The 19,052-nt window shown below is 33.7% G+C and overlaps 1 protein-coding gene across 5 annotated transcripts in view; it reads right to left on the bottom strand.

Annotated features, from left to right (window-relative positions):
- Positions 1 to 6,331: 6,331 nt before the first annotated feature.
- Abca5 (ATP binding cassette subfamily A member 5) overlaps positions 6,332 to 19,052 on the bottom strand; it is a 72,039-nt gene continuing 59,318 nt past the window's right edge. For 4 of the 5 annotated variants that reach the window (XM_013113360.2, XM_013113358.2, XM_040750007.1 and 1 more), the window contains 13 exons: positions 18,798 to 18,872; positions 17,518 to 17,609; positions 13,364 to 13,490; positions 13,015 to 13,132; positions 12,830 to 12,921; positions 11,809 to 11,984; positions 11,214 to 11,289; positions 11,005 to 11,099; positions 9,903 to 10,022; positions 8,721 to 8,870; positions 8,305 to 8,384; positions 7,371 to 7,426; positions 6,332 to 6,634 (listed from right to left, as the gene is read on the bottom strand). In XM_013113360.2, the coding sequence (XP_012968814.1) occupies positions 6,527 to 6,634; positions 7,371 to 7,426; positions 8,305 to 8,384; positions 8,721 to 8,870; positions 9,903 to 10,022; positions 11,005 to 11,099; positions 11,214 to 11,289; positions 11,809 to 11,984; positions 12,830 to 12,921; positions 13,015 to 13,132; positions 13,364 to 13,490; positions 17,518 to 17,609; positions 18,798 to 18,872 (1,365 nt within the window). In that variant the 3' untranslated portion in view covers positions 6,332 to 6,526. The remainder of the gene's footprint in view (positions 6,635 to 7,370; positions 7,427 to 8,304; positions 8,385 to 8,720; positions 8,871 to 9,902; positions 10,023 to 11,004; positions 11,100 to 11,213; positions 11,290 to 11,808; positions 11,985 to 12,829; positions 12,922 to 13,014; positions 13,133 to 13,363; positions 13,491 to 17,517; positions 17,610 to 18,797; positions 18,873 to 19,052) is intronic. The other variant, XM_013113362.2, reaches the window with a different exon arrangement.

A 19,052-nucleotide genomic window follows, 5' to 3' on the forward strand; every position in this document is an offset into this window, starting at 1 on the left:
TCTCACTATGGGAATTCCCAACTAAATCCTTAAATGATTTTGTAAGAAAAAAATGTATTTCAAATACATGAGTAATACGGGTTTTACTCTTGAAAGTAACAGAGTTGAAAGATACAGAAAACAAATTGGAAACTACAGTGATATCCCTATTAACAAAGATGATACCAAATAATTCCTTTTTAGGGGGTTTCTTTCCCATCTTTGCCCATCCCCCTCCCAGTTTTTTAAGTTATCAGTAAAATTTGCTTTTGAAATGGGAAATGAGAAGCTGCCTGGTCATGGGGCTAGAGAGATGGCTCAGAGGTTAAGAGTGTATAGTGCTTTTCCAGAGGACTTGAGTTCAGTTCGTAGCATCCAATGGAAGCTCACCACTGTTTGCCTGTTATTTCATTTCTGGGAATTCTGGCCTTTGCTGGCACTGCATGTATATGGTGTACACACACGCATGCTGGCAAAACACTCTTGTGTGTAAAATTTCAAAAAACCTTTTTTAAAGTCCCTGAACACTGTTTGCAGAATACCTGAAAATTTCTAGATCCTGTGACTTCTTAAAGGGCTCAAAGGAGGGACTGAAAACTAGTGATTTAATCCTTTCCTTGAGCCTACAAATACCATCACAATTGTATTTGTAACGGCTTCTCTGTTTTCAGTTTGACAAATGGTTGGGGATGTCTATTGGTTCACTTCCTATTTCTTGTCCTTTGTGTTATCTCTTGAGGCCTGTCACTATTTCCCAAATAGACTAGCATATGCAACCTTCTATCTCCAGAGAGTTCAGCCCCTGGTTTCCAAGATTGCCTTGCTGGCTCTGCCTCTGCTCAAGCAATATCCATTCCCTTCTAGGATTAGGAAGGTATCCCTTCATCACAGCCCTCTGCTGCCATCTGGTGGCCAAATGGTTTATTCATTTCTCTACCTTGTCTCTTCCACTACAGCTTTTAAGACTGGGGCTTCTTTCAATCCAACAGGATTAACACCTTACAGCTAATGAAATACATTTTAAATGCAAACGTTAATTGTAATGTTAGAAATAAAACCCCTTCAAAAATAACTTTAGAATTTCTATACTTCTAGTGAGAGTCATTCTCTCCAACACTTGTAAGTCGCTAATGCAAGTACATTTGACTTTCAACAAGACAAAATGGCCAAAATATATTCAGTGGCTCTTTGATCAACAAACTTCTGTTTTTCCTCAATTGTCTACTATTGAGATTTTATATCTTTTAGATGCATGGTAAAATCTATGAGGGCCAACACAAGATCCCGGGTTTGCTTCTTAAAAATAACAATACATACTTATGTTTATTTTAAATATCAGAAGTCAATTAACACTAGTGTCTTAGCTATGGTTTCTATTTCTGTGAACAGACACCATGACGACAGCAATGCTTATATAGGAAAAACAACAACATTTAATTGGGGTGGCTTACATTTTCAGGGGGTTAGTCCATTATCATCATGGTGAGACATGCAGACAGATATGGTACTAGAGAAGGAGCTGAAGAGTTCTACTAGGACGTGAACTGAGATACAGGGCATGGCTTGAGCATATAGACATTAAAGCCCACCTTCACAATGATACACTTCCTCCAACAAGGCCAAACCTACTCAAAAAAGCCACACCTCCCAATAGTGCCACCTTTGAACACAGTCTCTGTAAACAGTTTCTATTCATTTCATATACCTACTTTTAATACCCACTAACAATAGGCAGAAGCAGGTAGATCTCTGAGTTCAAGGCCAGTCTGGTCTACAGACTGAGTTCCACAGGACAACCAAGGATACACAAAGAAACCCAGTCTAGAAACACAAATTACCTTGACTTTTTAAGATTTTGTCTTCCCCATTGCATTCATTCCTGCTTTAAATTTAAGAAGCTACTTTGTTCTCCAGAATCAAAGTGTATCCATATGATCATATCCAATTTATAAATCTTGACAAATAATTTTGAACTCCCTCAGTTATAACTATGGTTCATATACATTAATGTGTGAGTACTTAAATATAATCAGTAGAGAACAAATATCAAGCATGTATTTAGTATTGTAAAACAGTATTAGTCGCACTGGTCTGAGTGTGACTTGATGGTAGAGTACTTGCCGAGCATGCACGAAGCCTCAGGTTCATCTTCTTGTACAATGCATTAAGGAAATTACTATTCAACAACCAATTATAATTAGCACCCAATCCCATTTCCTACAATTATATGTCAAAGAGATTTTAATAAAAAATGGTTTAGTGTTCCAAAACAATAATGGTGTCATTCTGTTAGTAAATTATCGTCATAGTCTATAACATCTAAACTAACTCAAAGTGGCAGGTACTCAGCTCAGGAATAGTGTGCTCACCATACACAAGCTCCTGGCTCAGTCCCAAGCACAAAAAAGAAAAGACTTCATCACATTGCATCTCATAAGATCAGAAGGTAAGAAAGTCAGAACAGAGACCTTAGAAGGCTATATTATTATGAGGTTAGATGACACATAACAGTAAAATTATATATTTATCTTAGTTTAGCAGAAAATACTGAGTTGCAAAAACATGAAACCTAAATTGGATGAAATCCCAACTGAAACTGAAAAATCGAAATCTGAACATAAAAAAAGGACAACAGCTGTAAACCTAAGCTGTATGCCTGTAACTGCTGACAGTAATTCATCATCATTGGGCCTTTCATCACCCTAATTATCAAATAAGCAACTATAATAAAATCTTGACTGTCAGGCTCGGTGGCATTTAGAATCACCATGGAAACACGCTCTTAGGTGTGTCTACAAGGCCAAAGGGGTTCATATTTGTGCAATTATGATAGCAAGTACATGCAGTCTAGTTTTAAGATGTTTTGAATTCTTCAGAACTTGACTTCTTAATTTCAAAAAAAAGTCCTTGATTTGTTAAGTTTGGGTGCTTGGGAAGAATTTATTCATTAAATTCAAAATACTACCTAAATAAAAGAATCAAATTTATTTTAAAAGTTTAAAGAAATAGATAAATATGTATCCAGTATAAATAAATGACTGTTTGCTGGTTGTATGAAATACATTTAACATAAAAAACAAACAACCTATGTTTAATTTTAAAATAAGAACATGATTAAATCACAGTTCTTGCGAACATTTCCTTATCCCTTACTCAATACAGGTCCTTAAGAGATAGTACTATTTTAGTTACGGAGTGTTGCTTCAATTTTTAATGTAAGTCACTCATCTAATTATGAACACTAAATAACAAAGAAACTTCAGTATACAAAATAAAATTTGTCTTAGAATTTTAGCTCTTCAAGTTTATTATTAACAATAAGCACATTCATTTTTTAAAGGGCAGCATTGAGAATTGCTTACATACAACACATTATGAATAGAAAATAAGTAAATTTTTACCTTATAAGAATAGCTGATACAAAAATAATTCACCTGAGAATAAACTTTCATTGTATGTAATATGTTATTTCAAGGAAGAAGATGAAAAATCAATGCTAACAATATTAAAAATACATTAAGAAAAAGCCTTTACTATCTTAAAAAATGCCTGCTAATATGCTACATGAGAATATATGATGGCATCTTAACAAATACAAAAAGTGCAATCAGAATGAGATACTGAGTGACAAACAAACATGAAAACAACACTTACCCTAGTAAACTTAATTGTGCTCCTATAAGATACTTTCAGTAATAGCAGCCAGACAATTTCATATTATTAAAGTACCCATTCTTCTTTTCATAGAAAGTAAGATCTTACAGAGATAAAAACAGTTCATCATTCTAACCAAAGAATCCTTTCTGAAAACACAGTCACTGAAAGGTGTACTGAATTAAGTTACTGAAGAAATATTTTAATGATGAAAACTAAAACTGACTAAAAATAATTTTTGCCAATTATATAAAAAATAATTTTTGAAAAAAAACACTGCTTTTTACTAATAATAAAGCGGGGAGGAAGAACCCACATAAAGTAAAACACAAAACATTAAGAATGCTTTTCTTTGCTACCAACTGACTGGTTTCTCTCTGCTAAAGACAGTACGGCCTTCAACATTCATTCACTCAGTAGAGCTCTGCCTTTAGTTCTAACATTAATCACAGAATGAAAAATATAAGGAAGGTGATGATGCTGCTTATATTCATCTTTTGCCTAACAAATATAGTTATTATTTAGTTGTATTGATGTGGAACAAAGTTCTGATAGCAATAATTTAAGATATTTTAAAATAAATATATGTACAACAAACTACACTATAATCTGATAAATTTCTATTTTTCTGTCTTCTTTTGTTCAGTTCACTTATTCTTGTCTTAAGAACTGTTTAAATCTTGTATTTCTTGAGTCTGTTATTATTTTTAAAAGGGGAGGGTTGATACAAGTTTCCAACAGAAAAACTTTGTTCATGATCAAATACATTTACTGAATGTGTGAAAACTAAAAGCTATATTCAAAGGTCTTATCTAAAATGTTTACAAAAGTTTGTATTATATACAGAAAAATAAAATAACTAGATAAACACAACAGACAAGATGATTAGACAATACAATCTCAACTTTTACTCCCTAAGAAAAAATAAACTTTATATTAATCACACATTCAGAAATGCTAATAGACAGTGAACAAATCTACATAAAAAAGCAGGTGATAATGATCTATGTTCACCATCTCTATGAAACAACTTTCTTAGAATGGTCAAATGCTTTAAAAAAACAAACAAAACCTACCTTTTCCAGTAACTGCTCTAGTAAGCTATAAATGCAGTTTTGTTTGTTTATTTGTCTTAAGGATACGTGTTCTATGTTACAGAGTTACAAAAATCACATCCCTAAAGAAAGGCCCCAAGTACTTAAATACTAAAAGATAGCTCTTCAAGTTTACGGCACCATTTAGCAGTGACTTGCTTAGAAAATACAATGTGCTATTTATAATTTATCAGCAAAGACAAAGATTTCCCCGTAAATATGTCTTGACTGTATCTGTCATGCAGTAATCATTAGATAAATGTAAAATTCTAAAGAATCCAAAACTATAATTTAGTATCAGAAGGCAAGCTGCTGCCAAAGAAATCTTACAAGAACTCATCCAGGTGTTTTAAAATTCAAGCAGACTTGTAGAATGGCTCATTTAGATTAGAGTACCTGTGATATATGAGGCTAAACAAATATCTTAGAGAAGATGGGCAGAAATTATCAAAGAAATGAAAGGAAGTGTCAGTCATGTACCGTGTAATGAGAAAGGAACACTTAAATTAGCTACTAGTGCCTAAAACCACAGGTGTTTCGTTAACCAACAGGACTAAGCAGTTCATTAAGTCTTCCCAACATTAAATAATTAATAGCTTCACTGAGAGTTTTACTATTTAAAGTAAGTTGGTAGCAAACCCTTCTGTTCTTGCTATTGTTCTTTATGTCTCTGTAATGAGTCACATCACAATATACTTATTTTTTTTGCAAAGCTAACATTTTATAAATAGATTGAAGTATAGTATCAGCTACCATCATTTATAATAGTATACCTGTTCATAATTCATATATTTCTAAGTATATTATCATAGCATATTTTAACTCTCTTATAAGAGTGAAACTCTGATTTTTATATTCTACCATGTTCCAAGGTGGCTGTAAGGTGATCTCTTAAAGAAATATATATACTTTAATTTACTTAAAACTCAAGAGAGAACCAGGTAATAAAATTTAGCAACAGAAATAGTTATCCAATAAATTTCTTATCTAAGAATAAAATGAAGTGTGCCGTTTGTAAGGAAGGGAACAAAGCTTTTTGTTTTTAATCTTCATTGACAGTTTGGGGGAAGGTAGAGAATAATTCTCCTGTCTCTGCAGACATCTGACATTGTAGTTTCAGAGAACCAGACTATTACATACTAAAACACTAGTCATAATCTTTTTGTGAATTACAGTCACCAAAACACACAAGAATTTTAATGTAGGCAAAAGAAATGTAACTTGAAACATCTAATTACCCATACTGAACATCACTTTCTAAAGTTTCCCTTTACTTACTATGATTATTGACTGGCACCTAGTGAATGTATTCCTCAACTTCTGAACTTTTACAGATGCCAACTTCCTCTTAGAGTATCTTTTACAAATTATAAATGAAAAGTCAAAAGTTTCCTCATTGCCTTATTTCTCTTTTCTATGTATTAGAAACATATTGGTATCTTTAATTAGAACTGAAAGTTTATATAATTATGTAAGATAGTATAAACTTATATTATTCAGAATTATCCTTTCATAATTTCTTTAAGCCATGAGCTGTTTTCATGAAAAGTGGAAAAGATGGTATATAGACTATATTCAATATACTTTGGATATAAACATGCGCGTTAACAATTACACACAAATTTATTTAAAGGAAAGCCAAACACACAACCATTGCATATAAATTAAGTGTAAGAAAACTTCCAAGTGCCTTCATCATGTTTCTTCAATTACTCTCCAAGTAATAAACTTTTAAAATCAGTTAAAATAAAAAAGGATAAATAAATTCAGTGCCAATAAGTAGAGTGAGCAACAAACATTTAAAATACTACTCTGTCTTCCTGTGTTCTTTCCCACCAAAGTGTGCTGTTTAAAGTCCCACAACTATTATCTTCTTCCTCTTGCTCTTTGGTAAGTTCTACAAAAACCTACAGAAAAGGAAAAGAAAAAAATTAACTATTCTATAAGTCAAAGGACTTTTAATTGTCAAACATGACACAATGCCATAACTAACTATATTAATAAGTATCAAAAGAGATTTATTGATATTGATACTATTCAAATTAAATTTTGTCCATTAGATTCAAAGACAAACACATATTTAGAGGGTGAATAAATTTTCTGACTAATATATCAATTAGTACTGTCATAAAACAACTTAAAATTGCTTAAACAATTTCAAGTACTCTAATATGGAATACTACCATGAGTCAAGTATTTACAAAAATGAATAAAATGCTATTCAAAATTAAGAAGATAAAATTCACTTGAATGAGTTAATTATTCAATAGTGTATGTGTGTATATATATATAATCATCACACTATACTCAATAAATGTAAATAACAAGAGTTTTCAATTAAAGGTGCTTTAAAAATAAAACTGAACAAAAAGCAAAGAGGAAGCTCAAGTTGTAATTACAAATGGGGATGGTGAGATGGCTCAACAATACCTGTTGCCATATGACTCCTACAAGTTGTCTTCTGGCTCTTAGAAAAAAGCTGTGACACTTGTACACCCATACCCACACAAGAAACAAGTACATTGTTTTAATAATATCATTTAAATGTCTATAATATCACAGCCTCAACAATATAAACCTAAGTGATTGCTAATAGACACACCTAACTATACAGTAAACTTTTCTAATTTAACTTTACAATACCTGTTCCAGTGTTGCTTGAGAAAAGCTATACTCTTCAATGGCAAAAGTGTGTTTTGCTATTAAAATGTAAAAACAGCATTTTATTTAGTGATATTTTTAAAGAATGAGATGGCAATAACTGATAAAGTATCTAATCTGTTTTCTTAAAACAAGTCATTCACAACTGAAGCTGCCCAAATGTTATGTCCCTCAAGCCTTCCTCTTTTTCTCTCTCCCATGCCCACTACTGATCCTCAGATGTAAACAATCAGGATCAAATGTTACTTGACCTAATTCACATTTTCTAAGTCATCTTCTCTTTCCCTTCTGAATCTCCTTCCTCATTATTCTTTTGTTTTCTTATGGTGTCAGATCTCTAGCCTCCATTATCCAAACTCTACTCTAGCCCGTTCTAATTCTTAAATTAGATTCTGAATATTGGTCATCATAAGCTTTCCTGTATTCACTTCAAATCCCTTTGCAATCCAATCTAATATCAAATTCTGTTAGTATATTTATTCCTTTAACCATAAAGACATTACGAGGAAAGTAAAAATTTCAGAATTAATAATTAGTCTACAGCTATTAAGGAAATATCTAAAAGTAACTTTTGTCCTATTCAGAATCCACACTGAGAATGACAAAAATCTTATATGTTTCAAATTTCTACATTTTTGGGAATTATATACATAAATACTGAATCTGTGTTATTCCATCCCCTCTCCCCTCAAGTCCTCCTGTGTCTCCCACATTCCTTCTCAAATTCCTGACAAACTTTTTAAATTATTGTTGCATATATGTATTTATACATACATTCATATTTACTATAAAAGAATGAATGGTTATATTATTTGCTACAATTACAACAAGAATCTGGCTCCCAGTTCTAAACTGTCTGAATAAAGTCCTTTCATTATAAGAAAACTATTTTACAATATTCTCAAATGCTACTTGCCTTCTTCCAACTTAGCAAAGGATTGTGACAGGGACTGAACATCTTCTCTAGGGATTTTATAAGCCAAAATAGAAGAAAAGCTGAAAAATAAAGATAAAATACAGGAAAATGCAAAGCTTAACTACTGTCTATGCTCAAAAGCTGAAGATTAAATTTTTTTAAGTTCAAATTCAAACATTAATAATATACTTTGATATTCATTTTCCTAAAACTTCGTGTAAAATGATAGGGTAATACCATGTAATTGTAACCCTAAAGTAGATACAAACCTCTGTTCTGACAGCACAGTCCAGTACTGGTGACAATATAGCACATCAATAAGATACTCAAGGACATAGGTAGGAATATAACTAAAAATATAACCTTTAATGATGTCTACTCTATAAAAATATTAAATATATTTAAAAAGTTGTTACCTTTCTTGGCGGCTTGCATTTGGGAAAATATATTGGATTTCTCTTTGAAGGCGGTCTATTTCCAGGTTTTCTATCCAGTCCTTTAATTTAATTTCCAAAAAGTAGCCTTTGCCAAACTTACTCTTTAGATGCTGTACTGTGCCAATACATCTGAAGTAATTTTTAAAAGAAAGCTAAAATGGCTTGACAATTTCAAAGGATGATTTCTTACTTAAATCTATACCACATTTTTTTAATAAAATGACTCTTGGAATCTTTTACATGTATAAAAAAGTTGTAAACATCATGCAGCATGCTCATATACTCTATCTAGTCTCATTTTACCTAATATTTTCTTCTATTTCTATGACAAATTTGTCAAAAATCAAGCAATCTATATTAGACAGATTTAGCTGAGGCTAGAGCTGGGCTTATTTGACTTTGCTAGTTTTCCATCATTATCTTTTTGTTCCAGGATTGTTTCATGTTGTATTTAATTGCTATGTCTCTTTAGTTTCCAAAGTTAACGACTCATTCCTTCTTTTGCATGACTTGTATAGTTTATAAAAAAATACTGATCAGATGTTTTATTGGAATGTCCTTCAATTTGTGTTTGCTCTTTTTCTCATGTTAAAATATGGTTATGACTTTTGGACAGAAAACCGCAATCTGAAGCATGTGTCTCATAACTCTGTATCATTTTCAGGGATGCTCAGTATCCACACATACTGCTTAGTTAAGGTATCTAAAGTTTTTCAACTGTGAACTTATGATTTTCCCTTTTCCTCACTCAATTTTATATCCAGCATAAACCTGGGACAGGAAAGGGTGAGCTTCCTTTTAGGGAACAATATAGACATATTATCTGAAATCATTGTGTAAGGAAAATTTGCCTCTTTGCTGACATTTATTTCTTCAATCAATCGTTATTTAGGTAAATATGAACTCAATATTATTTTATACTTTGTATTATAATTCAAACTACCTCTAGAAGTGAAAACATACTAATAACGGCAGTTGAGCATATTTTGTTAAAAAATTATGTATTCCAAGAAATTACATAGAAAACAGATTTTAAAAACTAAAAGAAAATACATTTTGACATTTCAAAATAATGTACAGTTTTTTAGGTTTTTAAAAGATGGCATTCAAAATATACCCTCAATTCTCTTTCTCTGAAAGGTATGCTGCTTAAACATATACCTTAACTGTCCAGACACCATAATTGCCACTCTGTCACAGACAGCCTCTGCCTCTTCCATGTAATGAGTAGTCAGAAGAGCAGCCCGCTTTTTGTTTTTAAATGCAGTTCGAATAGCTCTCCTAAAAAATATGAAAATAAAATTAAGTAAGAGGAATACACTTGTTTGCTAACAGAAATTAGTTTTTTCAAAATCCAACTATTTGACTACAACTTATCCAATATCAATTGCTATATATTATATCCTACCAAACTATGACTATTCTGACTTTTCTTTAGTTTTAAACTTGACAAATGCATTATTTCTAAAGTCTACATGGGGTTAAAGTGTAATAACTAGGCTAGTGCACAGCTCAGAGGTATAGCAAGTGTTTATAATGCACAGCATCTCAGTCTCAATCCCCAGCTATAACAAAAGAAAGATAGAGAGAAAGAAGCATGAAGGAGTGAATCGATGTATGATAAAATGTGATATTTTTGTGTTATAAAAAAGCTGCATACTCATAAAATAATATACATCTAAATCAAACCTTATACTTTATAAACTTGGAAATTAAGGACTAAAAATTATTTAATCAACTAGTTCTTTAAACTACTACAATGAATTACAATATAAATTCAAAACAATTATTATGAAAAATGTAATTACCATTAAATGACTAGGAAAAAATCTTTCAAAATCAATTCAGAAAGTAGAATTAATTCTTTTTTTTTTGTTTTTGTTTTTTTTTTGTTTGTTTGTTTGTTTTTACGAGACAGGGTTTCTCTGTATTGTTTCGGAGGCTATCGGTCCAGCCTGGCCTCGAACGCACAGAGATCCGCCTGCCTCTGCCTCCCGAGTGCTGGGATTAAAGGCGTGCGCCACCAACGCCCGGCTTAATTCTTTTAATAACCACTTGTATATTCATTTGTTCTGTAATATATAAACTATCATGAACATTTCAACAAAGATATGATACAAGTTTTAAAAGGTTAAATATTTAGTTACTATTTTATAAAATAAAGATGTATATATTACTAACAGGAAGCTACTAGTTACAATGACTCTAAACCATGGCTCTGTCTTTGTAAACCTGGGACAAGTGTCTTTAATGTCATACTCACCACATGTGCTGTTTGGCTCTGGGGTCCATACCTGTGGATGGTTCATCCAGTAGAGTAACCTGTGGGTTCCCCAGCATACTGAGAGCAAAACACAGCTAGATAGAAGAGAGGGAGACCGGACTAAGACTTCACTCTGAGGATGTCTGTCTAGAGAGCAGAAATCACTGAACTAATAAAATAGATGCCATTTGTTGTCTAGTAAAAAGTACCTTTCGCTTGATCCCTGCAGGTAGTTTCTTTATAGTTTTCTGAAGATGTTCTTTGAGATCAAGGGCATTTGTTATTCTGCAAAAGAGTCAACACAAAATTAGTGTGCCTAGATCTGTATTAATACAAATATAAATCATGAATAATCACTAACACTGTTCTCTCTAAAAGAGTTACTTAGGTAATATTTAGTATAATTAGGTAAGAAAAATATCCAATTTATATCATTTTAAACACATTAATTGTCTTGATAAATGATTCACTTAACTTTCATATCATTTATGGGTACCTTCTTCCTATAACTAGAAATAGGAAAATTGAGCCAGGCAATGCTGGCACCTGTCTTTAATCCCAGCACTTAAGAACAGAGGTAGGCAGATCTCTTGAGTCCAAAGATAGCTGAGACTACATAGTAAGAGTGTCACAAAATATAGCAATCATATAAAAACAGAAATAAAGAGTTTCCTTTTTTCATAGGTATCATAATTTTGTGAAGAATACATGAAACCTAATGATCACTTTTCTATGAAAATTATAATCTATAAAAGTAATTTCCTGCCCCATGTAACAAAAGCAATCTAAAGACAACCAATTTACCGACTTATTACTTCTTTCATGTCACTTGCACTCATTCCTTTCACAGCTCCATAAATTTCAAAATGTTCTTGCAGAGTAATATCTGGCCACAGTGGGTTTGTCTGGGGGCAGTAACCCATACACTTAATGGATTCATCATCTTCATTTGAATGTGAAACATAATCACCTAGAAATATCTACAAAAATCAAACCATATTTTAGATTTTTTAATTTGTATTGTGAAGAAGACAGTAAGTAGATTTACTTAAACTCCTTCCCTCAGCCACAGTACTATCTAGCCAGGGTTTTATTACTTTTTAAAGGTGCAAGGACTCACATAGCTAAGTCAGAGTTTAGAGATACAGCCAGAAAAAGTGTTAATTCTACACTGTTGGGTGAGAAGTCAAGTCACAATTATAAGTACTACCATCATGGGGCTTCACTGGAAGGTTATATTTAAACCAATGAGCTAAGTAAAATAAGTCTGAGCTAAGCAAAATAAGTCTGAGTTAAGCAAGTAGTTATTTGTATTTCTTGGATATAGGGCATAATTGACATGAAGAATGACTCATGCAAAATTCAAAGTAAAGACTATTCCTTGTCATTATTAGCAAAACAGTGAGTCTGTCTATCTAGTGCAAAGAGAATAAGGAGAAAACAAACAAGAAAGGAAAATAGCATAGATGTTGGGGGTTCTACCAACTGGTAAGTGACATGATTACAACTGAAGAATAATTGACAGGGTCAAGGCTAACTTGCCTATCTCCAGAAATTAATATAATTGTTTTGTAAATGGGTAGATAAATCAATCTTAAATTGAATAATTATTAAACACAAAACTATACGTGAATATTTGCTTATGAAAATTTCACCATTTGCATTACTTTCACAGATGACCAAAATATCTTAATCTTATAAATCTATACTAAAAATACTAAAGCACAAGAAATTTGACCGTCAAATTCCTAATTTGTCAACAATAAAGTCATCTTAATTAAAAATATGTTATATTACACATAACCCACACCCTTACATATCATACCTGGCCTGAAGTTGGTTCAATATCCCCAACCAGAATATTAATAATTGTGCTTTTGCCAGCACCATTTGGACCCAACAGTCCCAAGATCTCTCCTATAGGAATTGAGAGAAAAAGTATATATTAAAGTCAAACAAAAAATTGAAATTATTCTTCTAAAAGCTTACTTAAGAAAAATAAATACCAACCTTTTCTCACACAGAATGAGATGTATTTGGTTGCTACTTTCTTTGTTTTTCTTGCATGAAGAAAATCTTTCTTGTCATCATATTCTTTATGCAAATTGCATACCATAATGACTGGCTTCTAATAATCAAAATAGATTTTAAAGAGTTATAAATTAGATGCCTATCATGTCATATCTCATATATATATATATTTATATATATATATCAACAACTAGATTCATTTATAGGAGGGTAGTGTACAAAAAGTTTCACATTCATATGCAATGAAAAGTATTTCTTATTAATTCCTATGCCTTTGGTAATTTACCATTTCAGACATAATATGACTTATCAATAATAAGCAAGTTACCTCCTCACAACACTGGCAGCTCATCAGTTCTTTAACCTTCAATCTTTCAGCTTTGACATCTTCATCTTCATCCTCATTAACTGGTGGCTCTGGAAACTTCTTACTTTTGGACTTTTGTGAGAGTCTTCTAGATACATACAAATAGTAGATGGGTACATAATTAAAATATTAAGAAATTTAGGCACTACATAGGGAAAAAGGTTTTAAAAGAACATCAGCATGAGACTTAATGTTACATCTGAAAAGTAAAATTACAAATGGTATTTTTCACTGTTAGTGCTTAAATGACATTATCCAAATCCACTCATTTATTCAATATAATACTATATAATGAATATGTTGAAGATGTTGTGTTATTCCACAGGAAAAACAAACAAACAAACAAACAGAGGCTGAAGAGATGTCTCAGCAGTTAAGAGCACGAACTGCTCTTCCAAAGACCATGAGTTTAGTTCCCATCACCTACATCAGAAGGCCCAAAATGCCCTATAACTGCAGTTCTGAAGGTTCTGATGCCCTCTTTGGCCTTGGCTTTCACTCAAAACATGCATGCACGCGCGCGCGCACACACACACACACACACACACACACACACACATAAATTTTAAAAGCATAATCTTTAATTTAAAAAAATCCCAGCAGCCAATCCTAGGACTCAGGATTAAGAGGCAGACAGATCTCTGTGAGTCCAAGTCCACCTAGATCTACACAAGATCAATCCAATCCTAAAGAAAAACAGGTCATATAAAGATGATCTCAGCACCTGGGATCACACACCTTTAATCCCAACATTAGGGAGGTATATAAGAAAGGAGCAAGGTCAGGTATTTTCCAGCCACATAGAGGATAGGAAGACATTGAAGTCTCAGGATTCTCCAGACACACTGAGGAGAGGTAGTTATCTGAGGTTTGGTGGAGCCAGGATCACCTTTCAATCTGAGGCAGAGTGAGAGCTAGTGCCCAGCTGCTTTGCTTTTCTGATCTTCAGCTTGAAGCTTGAACCTCAATGTAAGTCTCTGAGTCTTTTATTTATTCATGCTACAGATGTCTCTAGCTAAGACTCCTAGCAATAGGAGACCCAACCACATAACCTCTGACCTACCATCTGCCCTGACTATAAGATAGGCTGGGACAAAGGTGGCACAGAAATTATCGGAGTGGCCAACCAATGACTGGTCCAGCTTGAGACCCATACAATAAGAGGAAGCCCACCCCTGACAATGCCTGGAGGGCCAGGACCCAGAGGTTGGACAGCCTAGAGACCTAGGATAAAACCAAATATGACTGGCAAAATAAAAAAAAGTCAATGAAATGATTCCTAATGATATTCTGCTATACTCATAGATTATTGCCTAGGTCAATTGTCATCGGAGGCTTCACTCAGCAACTAATGAAAACAGATGCAGAGATCCATAGCCAAATGTTAGGCGGACCTCAAGCTATCCTGTAGAAGAGGGGGATGAAGGATTATGGAAGCCTAGGAGCCAAGAACATTACAGGAAAACACAGTCAACTGACCTGGGCTCACGGAGACTGAACCGTGAATCAGAGAACCTGCATGGAACTGACTTGGGCCCTCTGCACATGTGTTGCAGATGTGTGGCTTGGAATTCTTGTGAGACTCCTAGCAGAGCTGTCTCTGACTCTGATGCCTGCTCTCGGGACCCTTTCCTCCTGCTGGGTTGTCTCATCTAGCCTTAATAGGAGAGCAGGTACGTAGCCTTACTGCACTTTTCTGAAGGGAAGGGGAACAGAGTGGATGGAGGGGAGGGAGGAATTTGGGGGGAGGGACTGGAAGAGGAAGAGAGGGGAAACTGTGAACAGGCTGGGAAAATTAATTTATTAATACAACAATTTTTGAAGTAATAAAGATTATTTAAAAAATTAAAAGAATGCCAGATGGCTCTGACATAAGTTAAGTGGGTGATAATGGATAGGGAATTCCTGACTGGTTAGGAGAATCAGAAAACAAAAGGGCTGATATATTAGCAAGACTATCTCTGTAGATATAGGAATCTTCCCCACAAATGTCAGAAGAAATAGGAAAGGGGGACTACGGAGAGCCAGACCTAAGGTGCTCAGTGCAGAGGGGGAATCCAATGCTTAGTAAGCATCACACACTCATCTAAACTGTCCAGTGTTTGTATAAATTAATAATCTGAGGTCAGAACTATAACACTAATGAGCAGTACACATTCATCTAAACTGCCCAGTGTCTGTATAAATTAATAATCCTAGGTCAGAACTGTAACACTAGTAAGCATCACACACTCACCTAAGCTGCCAAGTGCTTGTATAAATTAATAATCTGAGGTCAGAACTATAACACTAGTAAACATCACACACTCATCTAAGCTGTCCAGTGTCTGTATAAATTAATAATCCGAGGTCAGAACTACAAGCATCACACACTTATTATCTGTGTCCAGCATTTATAGGCATTAATACTCTGCTAATGTATAAAGCCAGTAAGCACCACACATTTAATTATCTAGTGTTTACATACATTAGTACTCTGCAAATACACAAATATGACAGGTATTAAAGGGAAACTCATATTAGTTATTATCAATGCCCATGTTTCACTAAATAATAATTTCATTTTAAAATAGCCTAGTGAAGATACTGAAGTTTAGAGAAAATACCTGATTTAACATAACAATATACAAAATACACAAAGAATTTTTACAGCTCAATAATATAAATACAATGGAAGTGATTTTTAAAATGTAAATATATACTTTTAATAGAAACAATCCCTTCAGAAGACTTAAAGTGGACAACATGCACTTGAAAAGGTGATTACAATGTTACTTGGCAAAACAAAATTTTAAAAGTTAATGAATCGCTGCTACAGGATAAATGAGGAACTTTCCAAAGTCATTTTCACTGTAAAACTGTATGTGCTAGATAATTTGCTATTCAAATCCTAACTATTGGGCCAGTGAGATAGCTCAGCAGGAAAAAAAAGTCTGCTGCCAAACCTGATGACGTAAATGCAATTCCTGGGGCCCACAGGGTAGAAGGAGACAACAGCTTTTTGTTAGCTCTTCTCTAAGAGCCTCATGCACTCCGTGGTTTGTGCATACGCACAAACATGCATGCATATGCATATAAAATAAATACAAATATAATAAAAATGAATAATCCAATTCCTAACAATCTGACATTTTTCAATAGTAAAAAGCAGGTGACTATACTATGATGGGGGAAGTCCTGTGTATATGTCAATACAGCACTGTTGGCCAACAAGGAACCAAGATAGGTGGGACTAGGAGTCCAGGAGAAACACAGAAGTCGAGATGTAACCGCCATGCGGTAGGAAGCCCGGAAACCTCTCCAGTAAGAGAAATACCTAGATTAGCAATTATGGGATAAATACTTAAATTAGAGCTAGCCAGTAAGAAACAAGCAAGGCCAACAGCTTCATAATTAATATAGCCTCCTGTGTATTTATTTGGGACTGATGTGGCTCTGGAACCAGGCTGGCGGGAAGGCTTCTCTTTACAATACTACTTAAATACACTTAAAATAATTAATAGAACCAGTCTTTAGTGGCTTAAATTTTCAAAATATATTTTTTCTTTTCTTAAAAAATGTTTTGCGCCAGGCGTTGGTGGCACTCGGGAGGCAGAGGCAGGTGGATCTCTGTGAGTTCAAGGCCACCCTGGTCTCCAGAATGAGTTCCAGGACAGCCTCCAAAACAATACAGAGAAACCCTGTCTCGAAAAAAATAAAAAAAATAAATGTTTTTATATGCATTATAGAAATATACAGAATGAACATGTACTAAATGTGTGAAAGACTCTACACATTAATGTTTATTTTGAAAAAGAAGGAAAGAAGGCAGAAAGGCAGGCAGGCAGGTAGGCAAGCATAAAAACAAAACCAAGAAATGACTATATTCTACCTATAACTCCAGTAATATGTAATGTTCAGAACTGGCAAACTTTATGAATATTGGAGATTAGTGGTTACATAGGAGTACTAGAGGCAAGGGAAGGAATATAAGAAAGTGGCTATTAGTTTACAGTTACTTGGAGAGCTGGAATTGTTTTAAAATTACACTGGTGTTTAAAATTATGGTGATGATTGTACAATTCTGTAAAATTACCAAAACTTAAAAACCTAGGTTAAAAAAAAAAACAACTAACCTGAAAAAGGGATCCTTTCTTATTGATCTGCCTCCATGTTTTTTCTCATAGTGTTGTAAGAGGAAAATCCACAGTACACAGTGCAGGTAGGGCTAAGAGAAGAATATGTAACAGTTTGTGACTGAATCATCATTTCTTTGCTTTTCCAAAAGAACCAAGACTATATAGATCAGGTTCTTCACCATAACCAGAGGGGGTGGAAATCCAATTGTTTTATGTTTGTGGTAATAAAGATATTTAAAAACAATTTGTCTTGTTTAGTTTCTTGGTGTTAGAGACTGAACTCAGGGCTTCACACATACTGAGCTTACATTATTTCACTAACTGCAGCACCAGTCATATATTTTAATACTAAGTAAGTAATGTTACTTTCCATAAAGTAATTCTTCATATATTTTTCTGCCATATAAGTTCATTTATTATCAGTTTTACAAAATATAATCAATTATAAAAGCTTAGCTGGAAATGGTGTCACTTGGCTTATAATCTCAGCACTAAGGGGGTTTAGACAGAAAGATCATAAAATTCAAGCCAGGCTGGGCTATCTAAGACCCTGTCTCACAAACAACAGAGGACTTTGTTCTTTCTCTGAGAAGTCAGTTGTATTAAAATAGAATTACTAGCATGGAAAACTCAAGTATATTGAACTGGGGATAATTGGTCAATGAAAGGTACTTCTACAAAAATGCAGATTCCCTAGCATTAAGACACTTAACGTATGGGCTTGTTCTTTATGTAACATGACAAAGACTAAAAATAAAACACAGGCAAACAAATCATTCTTTTCTAACTCACTATGCAGCCCAAGGATGATCTCATGTTTCTGATTGCCCTGCCTCCATCTATGAAGTGCTGGGATTACAGAGTACATTATCACACCTGGTTGTTACTATGCTAGGGATCAAATCAAAGGCTCCATATATGCTAGACAAGCATTCTTAACATCCAAGGTATGTCCTGATCCACAAACAGTTCCATTTTCATTTTATCTTTTCAAACTTTATATTTTATGTGTACGAGTTGGTTTGGTTTTTTTGTTGTTGTTATTTTTAATGTATGTGCACCACATGAATGCTTGGTGCCTGTGGAGGCCAGAAGAGAGCATCGGATCCTCTCAAACAGGAGTTACAGTTGTGAGCCACCATGCTGGTTGCTGGGAATTGAATCTGGATCCTCTGGGAGAGCAGTCAGTGCTCTTAACCTCTGAGTTATCTTTCTATTCCCACAAATACTCAAGAGGATACATGAACACACAAAAATAGGTCTTGTTATTTCTTTACCATTATAACAGCAACTAAAAGCTTATCCCATGGATTGTAGGTATCCTCATTTTTTGGTATATTCTTCCAAGAACCCTAAAACAAAACAGTTTTATAAGGCATATACACAAGTATATTTTAGTCATAAGCATGTAATTTCTATAAATAAGTTTTGCCTATTAATCAGCTTCATTATGTCTAAGTTAAAATCTTCCTGCTACACAATATTTCTAGAAGCAAGAATAGTCAAACATATTAAACCAGGGTAGGATAAAG

This window comes from Mesocricetus auratus, unplaced genomic scaffold (genome assembly GCF_017639785.1).
Source record: "Mesocricetus auratus isolate SY011 unplaced genomic scaffold, BCM_Maur_2.0 Super-Scaffold_100007, whole genome shotgun sequence".
NCBI lineage: Eukaryota > Metazoa > Chordata > Mammalia > Rodentia > Cricetidae > Mesocricetus > Mesocricetus auratus.